The sequence below is a fragment of the Gigantopelta aegis genome, chromosome 12 (assembly GCF_016097555.1).
Source record: "Gigantopelta aegis isolate Gae_Host chromosome 12, Gae_host_genome, whole genome shotgun sequence".
NCBI lineage: Eukaryota > Metazoa > Mollusca > Gastropoda > Neomphalida > Peltospiridae > Gigantopelta > Gigantopelta aegis.
The window spans coordinates 51122400-51141777 of record NC_054710.1 but is presented as its reverse complement, the minus strand read 5'-3'; the positions used below and the strand labels follow the sequence as shown (position 1 = coordinate 51141777).

General features: G+C 36.0%; 1 protein-coding gene across 1 annotated transcript in view; it reads left to right on the top strand.

The window, feature by feature from the left end:
* Window positions 1-18683, top strand: part of LOC121386524 — a 49993-nt gene extending 31310 nt beyond the window's left edge. Inside the window, exons 5-7 of the mRNA XM_041517460.1 lie at window positions 1078-1267; window positions 5887-5992; window positions 17026-18683. Of these exons, the coding sequence (XP_041373394.1) occupies window positions 1078-1267; window positions 5887-5992; window positions 17026-17074 (345 nt within the window). The 3' untranslated portion in view covers window positions 17075-18683. The remainder of the gene's footprint in view (window positions 1-1077; window positions 1268-5886; window positions 5993-17025) is intronic.
* The last annotated feature ends 695 nt before the right edge of the window (window positions 18684-19378 follow it).

The window sequence follows — 19378 nt, the reverse complement described above, 5'->3', positions numbered from 1 at the left end:
TATACCTTTTCAGTGTTAGATGGTTTGATGAACGTGCAGCTAAACATATATAGGAATCAACTTGTCTTGAACTTGATTATTATGTACAACAAACATGATTAGGATAGTTGGGATGGAAAAGAAAAAACTGGTTCTGAGGAGGTGGTTCATGAACTACGACCTAGGCATATCAGGTGTGCACTACTGACTCATATTATAAAAAAAAAAATAGTAACTCGTGAAACAATTACTTCAGTTGATAGTGTTAGTTGGGACACTGACATTCACGTGGCATTTTTAATTCAACCATTATGAACCAATCTCCCTCCCTCAACATTTTGTAACACGTCATTTAACCTACCGCTACAAGTTACGAACAGCTCTGACTGTGTTACGTCATTGATCTAGAACGGCTCCAATGTTGTCAATAATAAAATACACAAACTCTGAAAAAAATCTGTCATTGCAAAGGACTTTATTCCAAACGTGGGATGGCTTAATAAAGATAATTAAACAACCTATAATTTTAGACACCATAATCAATGCATAATAAGTTGTCAAGTAGACCAGCGTGTGTGTGCAGAATTCCAAGAGTAAAAATAATCTGACTCCGATAGCTCTGATTGGTCAATATATGCCACAGACTACTGCACATCAAATCATGTTCCAGTCACATGGTCTGTGACTTTCTAACAAATGAAACAAAAGTTAAATAGTCGGAAATGATCATTGATTACTGTTACTACAGTGTGTACATATATACATATATAAATAACATATGCACATTCATTAACCTCTGGCTGAAATACAAATATTTAAATTAAGTTAAGTGAAGACCAATGCTGTTCTTTATTTCAGACACCGACTCCAGTTATTACCACTGATGATACTGGGTGTAACTCTCCTCTAGTGAAGACCATTGCTGTTCTTTATTTTAGACTCTGACTCCAGTTATTACCACTGATGATACTGGGTGTAACTCTCCTCTAGTGAAGACCATTGCTGTTCTTTATTTCAGACTTTGGCTCCAGTTATTACCACTGATGATACTGGGTGTAACTCTTCTCTAGTCAAGACAATTGCTGTTCTTTATTTTAGACTCTGACTCCAGTTATTACCACTGATGGTACTGGGTGTAAATCTTCTCTAGTCAAGACAATTGCTGTTCTTACGATGAATGCTAAATCCATAACTGGCCTTGTAAATGTCTTGGTGAGATTGATTCATCAATCTTTTGAGAATGAGAATGAAGTGCTTGACATACTGATTGGTTTTCGTGACTTTCCGGGTAAGAAAATATGACTTGTAAAGATTATGTGAAAGCCAAAATACAAGGATACTGAAGTACATGTAAATTGTTTTAGTTTTGGGTTAGCGCCAATTTTAAGACTGCCTTTACCTGGCAGATAAAATCACCAACGTTTGTGTCAAGCTCCCTTGGAGCCTATTAATTAAAGTTAGCATAAGAAACTTATGAATTTGACATCTAAATCCAAGATGGCCACCATAGGTGAGAAACGCTAACTTTTCTTAACTTGTGAAAGTTAAAAAATGGTGATGATTGTTTCAAAATAGGTGATTTTCATGTGAACCTGACTTATTTTGAACATTACAATGCTACCAATACATTAGTAGTACTCCATTAAATAATGTACATAATTATATAAGAAAAAGACTTCTGTATATTACAGTGTATTTATATATGTTGATATCAATTATGTATCTGAATCCAGAACAAATTCCAATGACTGTATGTTATCAGCCTAAGTTTGCTCTAGAGCTACAAAGATTCACTCAGGTATTCGGTGCACTGAATACAGGTTATCCATGATACATACTCGTTATTCAGTACCTAAAGAACCGAATATATTCGAGTTTTCCTATCTTTATTTTTTTAAAATACATGTACCCAGAGTAGTAGTTTGAGCAGTCTACTGTCCTCAGTTTGAGCAGTCTACTGTCCTCAGTTTGAGCAGTTTACTATCCGCTACCCAACGTATCATGCAGAAGAGTACTCACAGTGGCCAAATTACACCAGTCACATGATTATCTTCACAACGAAAACTGGTACATCCTCTACACAACGTAGTTACTTATCAGTAGCAGTGCATGAGAAATCAACCGACATAGAATAAATAATATACATGGCAGATAATAATATGTAAACAATTTTTATCGTTGTTGTTTTTTAAACGCCAGCAATATGGATTTTTGAGAACATTTTGACACAGTATTTGTGTAGAACACACTTGTACCCCTAAATTGTTGGAAACTGTCAGAAATATTAATAATAATAAAATTATATATATAAACTATTGAGGAGTTGGCGCACCTGTCTCCCCAGTTATATATATACACACACATACACATACACATACACATACACATACACATATACATACACATATACATGCACACATACACATATACACATACACATACACATACACATACACATACACATACACATACACATATACATATACATATACATACACATATATATATATATATATATATATATATATATATATATATATATATATATATATATATATATATATATATATATATATATATATATATATATATATATATATATATATATATATATATATATATATATATATATATATATATATATATATATATATATATATATATATATATATATATATACATACATATATATACTCTTCAAAAAAAGAAACGCAAAAGGGTACAAATGGATTATAACTCCGATTTTATGTTTCCTACCGGTTTATGCTTTGTGAATATAAGGTCATTGCATGTCCCAAACACATTCCCACGGTTACATTCGATAAAACGCAGCTACTGTACAATAAAGTTCCAAAATGTGAATATTCGCAAAAACGCAGCCACGTGCAAACCATGTCACCACTGCACGTGCGTTGTCTGCACGTGCAACATGAACACCGACAGTATAAAAGTGCAGGGTGTTCGCTTGCCTGGCCTCTGTATCTGGCCGACAGTTGACAATCCAGGACATGCCACGTCTCAGTGAACCGCAGAGAAACAATGCCATCGGCCGACTAGACGCAGGCGAATCCAGAACGGCCGTTGCCAGGGCATTCCATGTGTCCCCAAGCACCATCTCCAGACTGTGGGACCGTTACCAGCAACATGGATCAACACGTGACCTCCCTAGATCCGGTCGACCACGGGTCACTACCCCCGGGCAGGACCGCTACATCCGGGTACGCCACCTTCGGGAACGATTGACTATTGCCACCTCCACAGCCGCAGCAATACCAGGTTTGCGCAGGATATCCGACCAGACCGTACGGAACCGCCTACGTGAGGTAGGAATTCGTGCCAGACGTCCAGTTCGAGGTGTCATCTTAACACCACAACACCGTCGACTCCGACTGCAGTGGTGCCAGATTCATCGACAATGGCCACAACTGCGATGGAGACAGGTGTGGTTCAGTGACGAGTCCCGATTTCTGCTCATTCAGGTTGTCAACTAGTACCTAGCAAGCAACGTCAAGTCTGGAAAACTGAGCAGACATTTGCTGTTGTACTTTGGATTGTTTTCGAACCGGCGGATGTTTGAAGAGTGGCAGAAATTCGTGATTGGTTATTGGATGGACTTTGTCTGTAAAACATGTTGTCACAAATATTCCATACTGATCCTGTCCTAACATCTCAAGTTTGTGTATGGTATAAACAACAGCATGGTCTGCAACGTATCGACTGTCTGTAGATTATCACTACTTTCACAAACTCCCTTCTATGATATTTGTCAGCGACTTGACATCTCAGAGAAATGAGTTCTGTGTTTGTTTGGTCTGTTCATGATACACCGGACTTGCTGCCGGATGACTTAAACTATTAGTCGAGTTATACCTGGTCCACATACCATCTAGCACCTAAGAGCTGTCAGATTCTCTGTCAGGCTTATAGTTCAACCATGACCTTTCACAGCAGCGTTATGTTGGGTCTAATCAATGGTAATAGCAGGAGAGTCTTCCTGACTGTGAATCTGTCTTCTAGAAATTCGGAATATACAAGGTGATGGCATTCTTTAAATATTACTAAATCTCTCAAATGGACTGGAATCCATCTGGCATAATTTGTGTGATGTAAGGCAAAGAAAAATGGGACAATATTGGTCAATGTATCAATGTACAAAAGAAACTGTCACCTGGATTGCTCGAACAAACATCAACATTTTCACTATTTGCTGATAGTCGAAAGGAGAAGCTTATGTGGCAGTAATGATTGTCTTAAATACAATAAACTCAACAACCTCAAATTGGAGAACTGAGGTGCGGTGTTGTTCAAGCACATGTTCCTTTCCATGTTTGTGTTATTACAATTCAAGTTGGTATCTTATTACAATTCAAGGCAGCTTTGGTTATTAAAAAGTAGGGCAATTCTTTGTTCAAATTCAAGTCAGCTAGTTTATTCAGGGCAATTTTATTACAATTCAAGTCGGTATTACAATTCATGGCAGGTTTTTATTACAATTCAAGTCAGGTAATTTATTACAATTCAGGGCACTACAGGGTGATTCTGCTCCACAAATCAGTAGAAATAAAATTAGTGGAAATTTGTTTTGTCCAATTCCTCTGTCCCAATTCCTTTGTCCTTTAATGGACACCACGGGGATGAGTCCATTACATAAAAAGGCGATAGTGGACGAGTCTCGCAGAATAAGAATCAGAATCACTTTATTTGCCACAGCTGTGGTCAGCCTTTGGCTGAAACAGAATATAAGTATAATGTTCAACAAATGATATCATGAACATGCTAAATATCTTATACGATTCTTAATACAAGTAAACTTATAACATATAGCTATAAATTAAACAGAGGAGGACACATGAATTATGAGGTTAATTCTTGACAACGTTGCATAGAAAGGTAAATACATTTAGCTAAGTGTAATGTTTGCATTTTGAATTTTAGGGATAACAAAGTAATAAGTTTGTTAATTTAAGGCCATGCACAAACACATTTATTTAAGGTCTCCGTAAGATGGACATACGAGTAGAAAATGATATTCATCCTCTATATTATGTATGTTACATACTGGACATATTTTTTGCTGTCTAGGAATATTTTCAAATCTACTCGTCTCGACATTAACATTCAGAACACCACATCTAAAATTAAGCAGAAAAATACGATACTTCAACATTGAAATATTGTCTAAATTTACTTCAAAAATAAAAGGGGGATAGCAGAGGAGTTTTGTAAAATTGTTTGTGAAAATCAGTGGAGTATCTAATTGAGGTTAATTATTCGTGTCATGTAACAATTTATCCAATCGTAGACTTGTAAAATATTTTTTGAATGAACTGTATCATCATTTTATTATTGTTGTTGTTGTTTCTATTAACAAGAAACTTGAGGTACTAAACATTAATTGTTCAATACTTTATTATTAAGTACTGCATATTTATATTTATAGTTAAAACAGTCGTTGTATGACAGTGATGATCAAGTATTGTTGAAAAATATTTGTTACACGTGTAAACATGTAACTGAGGATCGTGGTCGGAAAGTGAGTTCTTTCACGCGAGATTTGTGTAAAAAGCAAAACCGCTAAGGAGGAAAAGGGGAAAAATTGAATTTGATAGGAAAGATAATTATTTTTAAACGAATTAAGACATGTTTAGTTGTGGACCAAGTCAACTTGCAAACTTGGACAAACAATTGGAGAGACTTGTGTTGTTATGATATGCTTTTGAAATGTCGAAATTAATTACTAAAGTAAGCAAGGATCTGTGTATATTTGAGGATAATGAGGAGCCTGAAAATCAAACCAGTATATCTACAGACGGCACTCGTGGTAGGAGTCACGTCTTGTTAAAACGTGTAAGAGTTATAGCAGTGAATAGTATCGCTATGTTAACTGATAGTGTTGTATATTTCTAGATGATCCAGAGCGTATGTCTGCCTTAGGTGCAGGTGCTATATCGGGAATTGTGATCGCTGTTGTTCTGGCTCTTGTCATTCCTACTGCGTGGATACTTTATAAGAGGTAATTAGAAAAGAATAGATGTTTAGCGACACCACAGCACAAAAAATACATCAACTGTTGGGTGTCAGACAAGAGGTAATTAAATCATATATAATTATATGTGTAGTCAAACTTTGATAACTCGAATTTGAAAGGGCGATGAAATAGTTAGATTTTCAGAAGTTCGTATGACACACCTCAAAACTAGAACAGTATTGCAGATGGATGATTTCTTTCAAGTTTGTAATAAACGTTTGGTGGACTGCCCCATCCCAACTTTAAAATATAAATGGCAGTTCACCCCACCCGTAGCTGGTGGCATGTTCTGGCTCCCTTCCTCTATGTTTTAAATATAAATAAATAACTAAAGAAAACAACTCTCTTGAAAATTGGCGGAACGTAACTAACAAATTAAAATACTGAATGCCGAATAGCTCCAATTATATATACAAAAATTAATAATCTAAACATTCAAATTAGTTTAACACAATCCACTTTTTTAGAGAAAAAATAAACGACGTGAACAGTTATTGTTATTTAATTACTACTATTTTTATGGTAACCAGATTCTGTCTGTAATTGATGAGTCCCTCTGCACACGCATCGATACCCAAACACATAGCCTTCACTCTGCTTAGTCAGCGATCTGTTATTCTGTAATTAACGAGTCCCTTCGCACACACACCGATTACCAACCGATCTCAAAACTGTCTCAAATAACACCCACAGCCAACACTGTATAAGCAGTGGACTAACATATTTTATATCAGAAAATACTAACTCCAAAGCAATGTACAGAGATGTATATAATAAAAATAATTGAAAAGATAGAACATTGCCTGTATGTATATGTGAAGTTACCAACCCTGCAAAAGCTAGTAATATTGACAACACAGACTTACAAGACAATACATCTTTGATTTACAGTAGCAATACTGACTTCCTGTCAGATGACATGCATGTATGTACAAATGATACACCAAGTTTCAGTAGTTTTTTACAATGTTGGTTTATCTGACAGAAATCCCTACCTACAAGATAAGAATGGTACTAGCAATATAGACTTGCCATATGATACTATATTGACATGTGATATACATGCACCATATACCAATAGCTTCTACAATGTTTGTTTACACAATAAAAGTCCTGATCTACATGATGTTATAATTAGTATTACAAAAACAGACTCTCTATCTGATAATATGGTGTACACATGACATAACAATATTACCTCGTCTGAAAGAATTTGACAATGTTGATTTATATGATATGCATTCTGACCAATATGAGGTTACTACATGTAGAAGTAATACAGCTTTACCATGTAGCAGCATATGCATATATAACTTACCATGTTTCAATACTTTTAACTATGATGTATTTGATAGAAGCAGTAACTTAACAGGTGAACATGTGAACAGTCCCAAAATACCTTATGATATTATATCTAATATTGATGTAGCCTGTGACAGTGGCAATTTAAGTAATGTTGCTATAAGAAATAACTTACCTTGTGATTTACCTAATAGCATGAACCATGTAACTGCTGATAATATTAGTACAGTTGTGTTTCAAATAGTCCACCCAGTGATAGTAATTCAAATGAATATGTTGAACCACTCTGTATTTCAAGTGTATTTTACCCTCAGCTAATACTTTGTCTTCAAATATTAGCTCACCTTTTGGTGGTACTACAAACGTATGCTTACCTCCTAGTACCATGGATGTTAACATACCTTGTGATATTATTTCAAATGCACATCCTCCTCCAGTTAATGATCTGTTAACACATGTTGACCCACCCTGTGATAGTATCTCAAATGTATACTTAACTGCAATGGATAATTTGCTTACAGATCATATTAACTCACCTTGTGGTAGTACTATAAATGTATATGTATCTCCTGTTAGAACCACACATGTTGATATACCTTGTGATAGTACATCAAATATTGATCCATATTATATTAATATAACAGATGTACATATAGCTCCTATTAGCACCACCTTCTGATATTACCCCGCATGTTGATATATTTTGTGATAGTACACCAAATGTTGATTCATGCTATGTTAATACCATGTATGCACATACAGTTCCTATTAGCACCACAGATGTTGACTCACCCTGCTATTCAAATGTATATGTACATGTAAATCCATTTAATAATGTGCCTATAAATGTCATCCCGCCTTGTATCAGTACTACACATGCATATTTACCTTCTGATATTATCCCGCATGTTGATATATTTTGTGATAGTACACCAAATATTGATCCATGCTATGTTAACCCGTCCTGTATGAGCACTGTCAAAACTTATCAACTTTATATAGTTGGGGAAATATACCATAATAATCCCAATTCACTGAACTCCTGTGACAGTTGTGAACATACTCAATTATATTTTATTAGTATTAATGTGTGTGTGATGAGAAGTAAACTAAAAATCCCTGAATTTGTAGAATTTATAACTAAGTATGATATTCTTTGTTTTACCGAAACAAAAACAGACCAAACATACTGCATGCCAACATTATTACCTGGCTATACTATCCTTCCGAATAACAGGAAAAAAATATCTGTGTGTGTGTTGTTGCATGTGTGTATGTGTGTTGTTACGCGTGTGTATGTGTGACACCCCCCCCCCAAAAAAAAAAAAAAAAAAAAAAAAAAAAAAAAAAAAACACACACACAAAAAAACAACACAAAAAACAAACACAAAAAAACTAACAAAAACAACAACAGCACGTTCAGGTTTTTTTGGAGGAGGGGATATCTGCATAGTTGTTTTTCTGGGGGGGGGGGGGGGGGGGGCATTCTTAATAAAATAACATGAATTGTAAAACTTGCTAAACATGTGGTCACATACTACTGACAAATTGGCTATTTTGTAATAACTGGGGGGTTTGTTGCGAGCTAGTCTAGTTATTTTCACCTTTGTTATTATTAAAATTCTATATTTAACTTTATATTATACATTTTATAGGTTTAGTTTATAATCTAGATAGATAGATAACTAATTCAACGTGCTCATATGCCACTAGGGTTTCGAAAACGGTGGCCTGACTTAGAACAGGAATTCAATCTAGAAATAATCAGCCGAAAACAATTCTTCGTTTTATTATCTAACTTTAAAATTTAACCCAGCCCCCTCCAATTTTTGTTTTAATTAGTGCCCTGCATTGTATTTTGGAAATACTCCTTTACCTCTGTTGGTATATTTCCAGATTTCAAACCGAATTTACCTTGAATATGAGTGTCACTCTCATATCATCTTTGTGGAAGATGAAAGCATTCTAACTCGTCCTCTTTATGACACTTTCTACCTTCTCCAATAGATAGTTAACATATACATTCCGTGTTGAAATGATATATGCTAAAAACAACAGTGTTCCAACACAATACATATAAATTTTCTTTTTAAACAAATATTTGCGAAAGTGAAAGTCATAGTAATACTGTTTGTAAGATGTTTTGACATATTAGTTGTTACCATGGTTATTCACTAAGGACAAAATGTAGAGTAGTGTAATGTTTATTAGTTTGGCTCTATCCAATTAAGTTTCAGGCAGGCAGACAGACAGATATTTTATTAAAGTCTCACCCACAATATTACATAAGTCCATAAATATTCTGAATAAAATAATAAAGAGGCCACTCGTTAAGGAGTTGCGAGAGACTAAAACGGAAAAACAACTATTAAATTTATAATAAAATACAGAGTAGACAAAGACATGTTGAAATATTTGCATATATATATATATATATATATATATATATATCTATATATATATATATATATATATATATATATATATATATATATATATATATATATATATATATAAACACAAATTACATAAAAAAAAAAAAATAATAATAAAACTACTACCAACAGTTCAGTTATTTAATAATGACATGTTTCGGCATATTGCCTTTTTCAAATTAACAATAAGATGACGTAACGTCATCCTGACGTCATTCTCATCATGACGTCATTGAGACAAACAGATTATTTTTTATTTTTTATACACTCTCATTTCCATTGTTGTAATATTGTTTTATCAATTTGTACAGGATCTGCGTAGATACCACAGTAGTCTAAAAACAGCAGGTTAATGCATTGAAAAGTAGCCGTCAAAACAGACATTAGACCACTAACTGAACATATTGAAATTTTAAAGAACAATGTCACATTTTAAATAGAAAAAGGTAATAATAAGTAGTGTATAAATGCATTTTATAGCAATTTTGTTAAATTACTATAAAGACAAGATTATTTAATTAATTATGGAATCATGGAAACACAAAGTAATGTCACTGTACTGCATTGGATATTTATAACGTTACTGAATGCCTAAGATGTGTTTACATGAAATATAACGTTATCATTAAGTCCATGTGGCGTTTTGGTTCTCAGTTCGTGTATCCAAACAGTTTCTCTAACTAGTCGATGATGTTCATCATCGCTAAATACTTGTTCAATAGGCAATAAAAGAAAAGTTAGATATGGAATAATAATTCGTATTAAAGTGGGTATTAACCAACGTAGATTTGCTAGGATATAAATTGATGTCGCTACGATGTCCATTCATACGTAAAGACCGCTTACCCCCTGTTTGTCCTACATATTGCATACTACATTTTGTGCAAGTGATAAGATAAATCACGTTTGAAGAACAGCATGTCATAGTATGTTTTATGGGATAAACGCGTCCAGTTTGACTGCTTTCAAAGTGCGTTTTTTCTTCAAGGAATTTGTCATTTTTACATTTACTTTTACTACATTTTAATGCAGAGTGCTTTTTATTATCATCATTAGATCGTAGTTTAGAATGAACAAGCATGTCTTTAAGAGTATGTGGTCTTTTAAAAGCAACAATTGGTTTACTGTGTGCTAGTATGTTGAGTTTACTTGACTGTTCGAGAATTCCCCAATATCTGTGTAATATATGGCCAATATTTGGTAGGCATGGGTTGTATGTTACGACAAAAGGTATCATTGTTTCTTGTTCAGACGTAGATGCAGGAGATTCGATATGGTTTTCTTTGGGTCCAATTCATGTTTTTTTCTATAGCATTATTTGCAATGGCAGGAGGGTAAAGTCTATTCAAGAAGTGTTTTTTTCAAACTATTTAGTTCAGTTTGTAACGTGTCACTGTTTGAAATGATTCTGGTGTACCTTTTAGCTTGACTGAAAGTATATATATATATATATATACGAGGTCTGTCCGGAAAGTATCCAACCATTGTGAATATCTTGAGAATAGGTAATGCGATTTTGATGTAACTTGGCACGCACTGAGCGGGGCATGTACTGCACGTGTATGAATATCCACAATCACTATTTGTTTGGCTGGCAGACTTCGTTGAGTGAGCGTGGGTGCTGTGCTACTGTCACATTCACAATGGCCGAGCGAGTAGATCAGCGAATCTGCATCAAGTTTTGCTACAAACTTGGACATTAGGCTGCGGAAACTATTGGAATGATTAATAATGCTTTCGAGAATGATTCAATTAGTGAAGCCCAAATAAAATTTTGGTACAGACGCTTTAAAGATGGCCGGGAATACTGTGAAAGTGATCCACGTTCTGCAAGGCCTTCATCAAGCAGAACCCCCGAAAATGTTGAACGTGTGCGGGCTGCAATCAAGAAAAATCCGCGATTGACAGTGCGAGAATTAGAAGAAGATCTAGGGATTCCACGGACTATTGTTGACGGAGGATCTTGGCATGAAACGTGTGGCGGCAAAATTCATTCTGCGGCTTTTGTCACAAGAGCAGAAGGAATTTCGTGCTGAGGTTGCAGCGGACATGCTTCAAAACACTAACAGTTATCAATCAGATCATAACCGGAGATGAGTCGTTGGTCTATGGCTATGACCCTGCAACAAAAGCACAATCTTCCCAGTGGAAGTCGCCTTTGTCTCCACGTCCGAAGAAGGTGCGGCAAAGTCGGAGCAATGTCAAGGTCATGTTGACGGTGTTTTTGTATCATGAAGGTGTTGTTCACCTTGAATATGCTCCTCCAGGCCAGACTTTAACGAAGGAGTACTACATCGAAGTTCTTCGGCGGCTGAGAGATGCAGTAAGAAGAAAACGGTCACACCTGTGGGCAAGTGATGACTGGCAGCTTCATCACGACAATGCGCTCGCCCATTCTTCACGTCTCATGCAGATTTGGCTCCCTGCGATTTCTGGCTTTTCCCAAAGCTGAAATCGCCGTTGAAAGGGAGGAGGTTTCAGACCATGGAGGAGATTAAGGAGAATGCGACGAAGATGCTGATGGAGATCACCAAAAAGGACTTTGCAGACTGTTTTGCAAAATGGAAGGAACGCTGGGAGAAGTGTGTCAGGTCCCACGGGGAGTACTTTGAAGGGGATTAAGGCGGCATTGTCCTAGGTAAGCCATATATTGTTTTATTATATATGGCTGGATACTTTCCGGACAGACCTCGTATATGACATGAATTAACCATATGAAAACCCTTCATGTTTTTTTTAAAAGTATAATAACAGGTTTTGGCGCGTAAAACACATACACGTGAATAGCTGAAAAACCAAAAACATAACATTTGTCTTCTAAGATTATTATAAAGAGGACACTTCATTAACACGTGAAATTCATCTTCAATTAAAAGGCGTTTACACATAGTGTATGTTCGTTCCTCTAATGGTAGACGTTCATATCAACCAATTTCTATCCTTAAGGGTGCAACGCCACATCTAAATTTGGAAATAGCTCTTATATGCATTCCTGGCAAAAGAGTTGAGACACAAAATTCAGTAAAATATTCACATTTAACATGTTTGTATTTTCTAAGTTTACCAGTTTGCCCATTTATTCGTGTAGACCAACCAGATACATATTTCCTAACAGGAATGCTCATTAATGAATTTACAATATTGGTATAAAGAACATCAGTGTTATAAAAGTGGTCATAATTCCATTCTTTAAAAAATATTATACACATAAAAATTCCAGTTTTGGCAACGAACAGAAGAGCACATTTCAGCCCATTTGAAAACCTTCTTGTTACGTCTATCATTATTCATTTTGGTTAATCTGTACCACTGCTCTAACTCAGCCTTCCTCTGTGACAGAAACACAGGCATCCAATCCATATCCCCGAGCACTGCATCAATAGGGGTATATTACCCCACACCTAGAAAAAAACGACAAGCTCTGTTTTGAACAGCCCCAATACAAGAATATACCTTAGTTCCCAAAACAGATGCTTCATAAGTAATAATCGGTAGAACCAAGTTATCATACAGCTTTCTAAATACATTAAACTTCATGCCACCCATGTTTTTACTTTTAACAATAAGAAGACCTAGTGCTCCACCAGCAGATAGAGCAACTGCTATAGCAATATTACTGTAATCTAAAAATTCATCTAGTACAAGACCTAGGTATTTATATCTCTTGGTATAGTCTAACGACACTGAACCGCACATAAACACGACTTGGGACAACTGTGTCGATGGATTACGGAAATGTACTATGTTTGGTTTTTCTTCTTTCATACTCATTTTGTTATCGAGACACCAATCACCAAGACGGTTTAGTAGCATTTGGAATTCTTTCTCATTTTCAGCTAAGATAACTACCATCTGCATATAGCAGCACACGGACCCTTTCTCCATCAATATTAACACTTAATCCAAGATGTTTCAGGAATATAGCTAAGTCATTAATAAACGAGTTAAAAGCAAAGGTGATAAAAGACAACCTTGTTTTACACCATAGTTAACTTGAAACCAATCAGTTTTAAGACCATTTACTCAAACACAGTTGTTTACGTTATGATAAATAGCCAGAAAAGCATTACACATGTTTCCATGGATGCCCAAATCCTGAAGTTTGCACCAAAGAAGTGATCTGTCAGTATGGTCAAATGTTTTACTAAAATCAACGAAAGCTGTGAACATAGAAAGTTTCTTCTTTTTCCTTGTTTCGACGATGTTAGTTACAGTAGATAGATCATCTACTGTACTTCGACCTTTACGAAATCCATTGTGTTCCTTTACAATAAGTCCCGATGCATCTGCCCACTTCGTTAACCTTTCATTAAGTATACTGCAATATAGTTTGTATAGATTTGAAGATATGATAATGCCTCTATAAGAAAAGGGGTCCATACGGTCATCTGTGCAGGACTTTGGTACTGGCTGTATTATGCCTTTCTTCCAACCATTCCTGACTGAAAACATAAAACACATATTTTAGGAGGAACTCACATGTAGTATCATTACGCAAAACTTCCCCATGCAATTCGTCTACACCCATTGGCCTTAGATTTTGACTTAGTCACAGTTTGCATCAACTCACTGTAAGAGATTGCGTTATTAAAAGGCGGTAAAGCTTTGCTGCATGTTGTGTCCGTGTTATGTGTATGGATAGAATCGACGACCTCATTATTGTTAGGAAGATTTTCGATTTTTGTTTCCCATTTGCCAAGTACTATTGACGTATCACTTGAGATGGTACCATTCTCCAGAACAATTTCCATAGGTATATTTGAATTTCGCTCACTACCAATTCCCTTTTTTTCTATTAGTTTTAAGAAAAAAAAAGAGGATTAGGCTGTTCCACTTCTGAAATTTCGATTTGTGGTTTGTGTTTATATTGCCTTTTCGTTCTCTGTACTGCATGATCAAAACTTGTTCTAAACCACACAAAATTATCTCGGAGTTGTCTCTTGTAGATGAACCGCTTTGATCCAGTTTGATTCTGCGTCACACAGTTCATTCCACATTAGACTCAGATTTTCTTTCCACCAGCTTTTCGCACTCGTCTTCGTTTGTTGCAGTTACCATAATGAACACAAACCAGTTTACTTGGAAGCTCAATAATCAGGTCTGCTTTAACCATATTACAAACGTCGTTACAGCAACCATTAACAATTTGTTCTGTTATCACAGTTAACTCCATCTCACCGATAAGCGAGGACAAAGAAAGGTGTATATTAACATCTGTCATAAAACCATCTGGAATGTTATGCACAAACAACTTGTGAAAATCCGAAATGAAATTGGTTTCATGAGATACGGATGTATGTATATCATGTTTCATATTCACAGTCCATGTTTAAAGGGGATCATCCGATACAGACCTCGGATCGACACCGTCCACTGAGCAAACACGTGTAACCACACTGCTGGCCCGCTCCACGCGAAAGCTGTGAAAGCTATTTAAGTTTTCAAATGCATCAAAACAGTAATCTACAACAGCACATCCTCGAGAAGATACCAAAATATAATAATTCACAATACTATTTCTACCATTCAGAATACAAAAGTTACTGGAAATAGAGAAATCGCATATAATAGAACCATATCTGTTTTCTTGGTAATCTATTACGTTTCTGGCAGACAAAGTGTCCACCCCTGCAATAAAATCTTCCTTATCTCCACACCTACTATTAAAGTCCCCACACAAACAATAGGACCTGCCCATGGAAAGTATATATATATATATTACCAAGTAAAGTATCAAAACATTCAGTTAGCTCGTACGACCTTTTCGAATACCGTTATGTCATACGTAGAATATAGAGTGGATTTAACAAAAAAATCAATGGCATGGCCTGTGGTCAAGTGTGGGACAGAAAAATTACTTACTAATAAGTCAATTTTGAATTATTTTTTTTTAAAAAAAGGGGGTACGGGAAAATGTTGATGCATAGTTCAAATAACCTATAGTAGTTATATACAAAATAGTTTTATTTAATTTAGTGTGACGCTTATTTTTGACTCGGCATTTCCAAAAAGCTAAATAAAATAATAAAAATTACACAATTTATATGCCCTAAAAATATGTTTTAAAAACCTAATAATAATAAAAATTAAAACTGCAGTTCCAGGCACCCAAAAAGGCTAGTAAAGAACAATTTAGTACAACCTAAACGCATCCAGAACTCGGCTTTTCGCCCAGGATCAAAGTGCAACACCCACCACAACCAGCCCACCAGCTAACACCAAACCCCCCAAAGGACACCGACACCAAACCGACACCCCAAAAGTGGACGATACGCCCCAGACGCTGTCCGCCCCAAACAGGTGGACTACATAAAGACACCCGAGGGCATTTATTCAATTACAAACATCCACCCCCTACACAAATTAAACAAGGTATGAGTTACGAATGAGCAGGCCTCAAGATAATTGTGTCTAACATTAATGTTAATAGCTTCATTGTTTAAGGACTTTTTGGTATTTAAGTCAGCTGGACAAAGTGTTGATAACTACTTAATACTTTATACTTTATTATCCTCTATTTATTTTGGTTATTTCAGTATCCTCGTTTAATCGAAAACCGTACGACTAAGAGGAAATGGCTGGTGCGCATGCTCAGTCATGTCAGGCTATCAATTTAACGACATTAATGTTTACCTTGTTCAATTTAGAAATAAAATGTATAAAAAGGTAAGTACATACTCGCATGTTATCTCTGTTTCCATAAAAAAGTACACCAGGTGGTAAGAAACCGTCATTTTAAAAGTATTATCGAAAACCGTACTATGACGTTATCAATGTAATGGCAACAACATAAAATCGGCTATTCCCGCGAAAACAGTAACATGACAGTCACGTGACCTAAAAGCGGCTATCCGGAAATGATCCGTCATTACTCATTTGGCAGTGCTAGCAGACGTGTTTGGTTGTGTGGATTCCGTCGTGCACCTGTTGCTGTTTAGGGATGCATTTGCATTGCATTCAGTAAGATTCCAGGGTGCAAATTAACTGTAATAATACATTTCACTGTGCATACAACTTATTCTTACTTTTTCCCCCGCATTTTTAAGGAAATTTGTTTTAGATGTACTTTCTTAACAAGAAGTTCTTGTCGTATCAACAATCGAACATGTGCAGACATTACAAAATACCCGGAAGTAAAATAATACGGTTTTCGATTTCGTACGGTTTTCGACAATTGGCGATACTCATTTTTGATCATTTTGTTATTATAACATACAAAGCAATATTACTATTTATGTCGTGTAACATTAGGAATAAATTATAGATTATATTTATTTACAGGAAAAAAAAGAAGAAAGCTGAAGATATGCAGAACGAATCTAATAACTAACGGAAAACAAAATCAAGTTCACAACCCTGCATGTTTCTGTAATTAGTACCTGAATACGGAAGGCATAAACATGCTAACGCTACAACTCCACCGTTTTCGTTTTTGATTCGTGTGAAACTGTATCAGTAAAAAAGGCGTTTTATTGTTTATTTAAAAAATATTTTTTTTAGAGGTTGTGTTACCTTTGAGTATTTGAGTATTTGAGTATTTTGTATTTTTGTTTAAATAATATTATAGCTCAAATTAGACTAAAGTTGGACTACCATAGCTAGACATGCAGTACATATTTCACTTACATTAGAAAAAACTACTGCAGTTAGTTTGCATCAAACGGTAACTGATGAATTGGCTTGCAACAGTATAATGAATATTGTAGCCTGATGTTTTGCACACTTGACCAGTGAACGTATCAGTGGGTCAATGCCGTATTGGCACGTGCCGTTTCGCTTCTTGGACATGGGTCTGTTGTTCACGCTTTTTGCGCCCAACATTTTACTGCTCCAGCTTTTGTCGACTTTGCTACTGTCGGGTCATTGTTTGGCAACCGGGGGAACAGAAAAGCAGGTTTTTTCGGTTGAAAATGGTCGTAGAGCAATGCCCAGGCTAAATGAAAACGACCGCCTTCGCGCAATTGGTATGATCCAGGCTAGTATGCTCCATCGCGCTCTTGCTACGCAGTTTGGTGTCCACATAAACACTATTCAGGCTTTGTGGAAATGTTTTCAACAATTTGGTAATGTCAGAGACCGACCACGTGCAGGTCGTCCACGCGTGACGTCACGACAGCAGGACAATCATATCCGACTCGAGCACTTCAGGAATCGCTTCCAAACAGCAAGTCTAACAGCGCGGACCATTCCTGGATTGCGTGCCATCAGCCCCAGAACTGTACGGAATCGATTACGCGAACGGCGTATCCGTCCGCGACGTCCGGCTGTCCGTCTAACTTTGCTAAGACGCCATCGTGTAGCGCGTCTGGCTTGGTGTAGAAAACACTTGCGCTTTAATCGCCGAGACTGGGCGGGTATTCTGTTTACGGACGAGTCCAGGTTTTACTTAGACAGCAGCGACGGCCGTTCAAGAGTCTATCGTCGTGTTGTAGAACGTTTTAGTGACGCCTGTGTTGTGGAGCGACGTTTCATTCGGCGGAGGCAGTATCATGGTTTAGGGTGGCATCACGTCAACTGGACGAACACCTCTTGTGGTCATCGATGGCAATTTGAACGCCGTACGCTACCGTGACGACATTATCCAGGCTCACCTCATCTCATTTGTAAAAGGACAGCAACGTCACATCATGCTTCAGCAAGGCAACGCTAGACCTCACGTCGCCCGGGTGGTAAGGTATTTTCTAGCGCAGCAGAACATCGATGTGTTGCAGTGGCCTGCAGTCTCATCCAAAATTGCACCAATCGAGCACTTCTGGGATGAGAGGCAACATCGTGTACGTGCGCTGCCTAACCAGCCGGTGACGTTGGCAGCTCTGGGTCAGACGTTAGTCCAGATCTGGAACGGCATTCCCCAGGCATTCTTCAACAATTTGGTAGGCTCTATCATTTTAAATGAATTGAAGTTTTGCAGAATTGCCTAATAAACAATGCTATCTGATCGTTTTATCGTTTTGTGTCTTGGCATTATGTTTTTATCAACATGATAACCATACACAGTTACTTTTGTTCCGCTAGTATATATATATATATATATATATATATATATATATATATATATATATATATATATATATATATATATATATATATATATATATATATATGTATATATATAGCAGAATTGCATGTGCAACTACTTTATTTAGCTGTTCCATTAATTGTTTTCATCCATATTTCAAAAATAAGTTTTTAACCTTGGTATTTAAAGGGACAGTCCTGAGTTTTGTTTCATTTTAACATGTTTTAGACTAGCATGTATTTAGAGCCAACTTAGAGTACTTTGTGATGACTAACATTACGTATTAAAGATTATTTTCTTATTTTAAATACCAGTGTCATTTCAAACAAGGAGATTTGTCTTAACGTTTGTAACAGCCCAAACCGGAGTTTGCCTTTCAATAATTTCGAACATACGAAAAAATACATATTACAAAATAAAAGGAAAAATGACTGGTATTCAAAACCAGAAAATGTATTTAATAGTTAATTATAATCACAAAAAAATGTATGTTAGTCTGAAACATCTTACGATGGCAATGATCTCAGCACAGTTCCTACAGTAGCAGTATGTTAAGAATTGTTTTATGTATTTAGACTGAAAATGTTTTTGAAAAAAAAAAAAAAAAATGTGAAT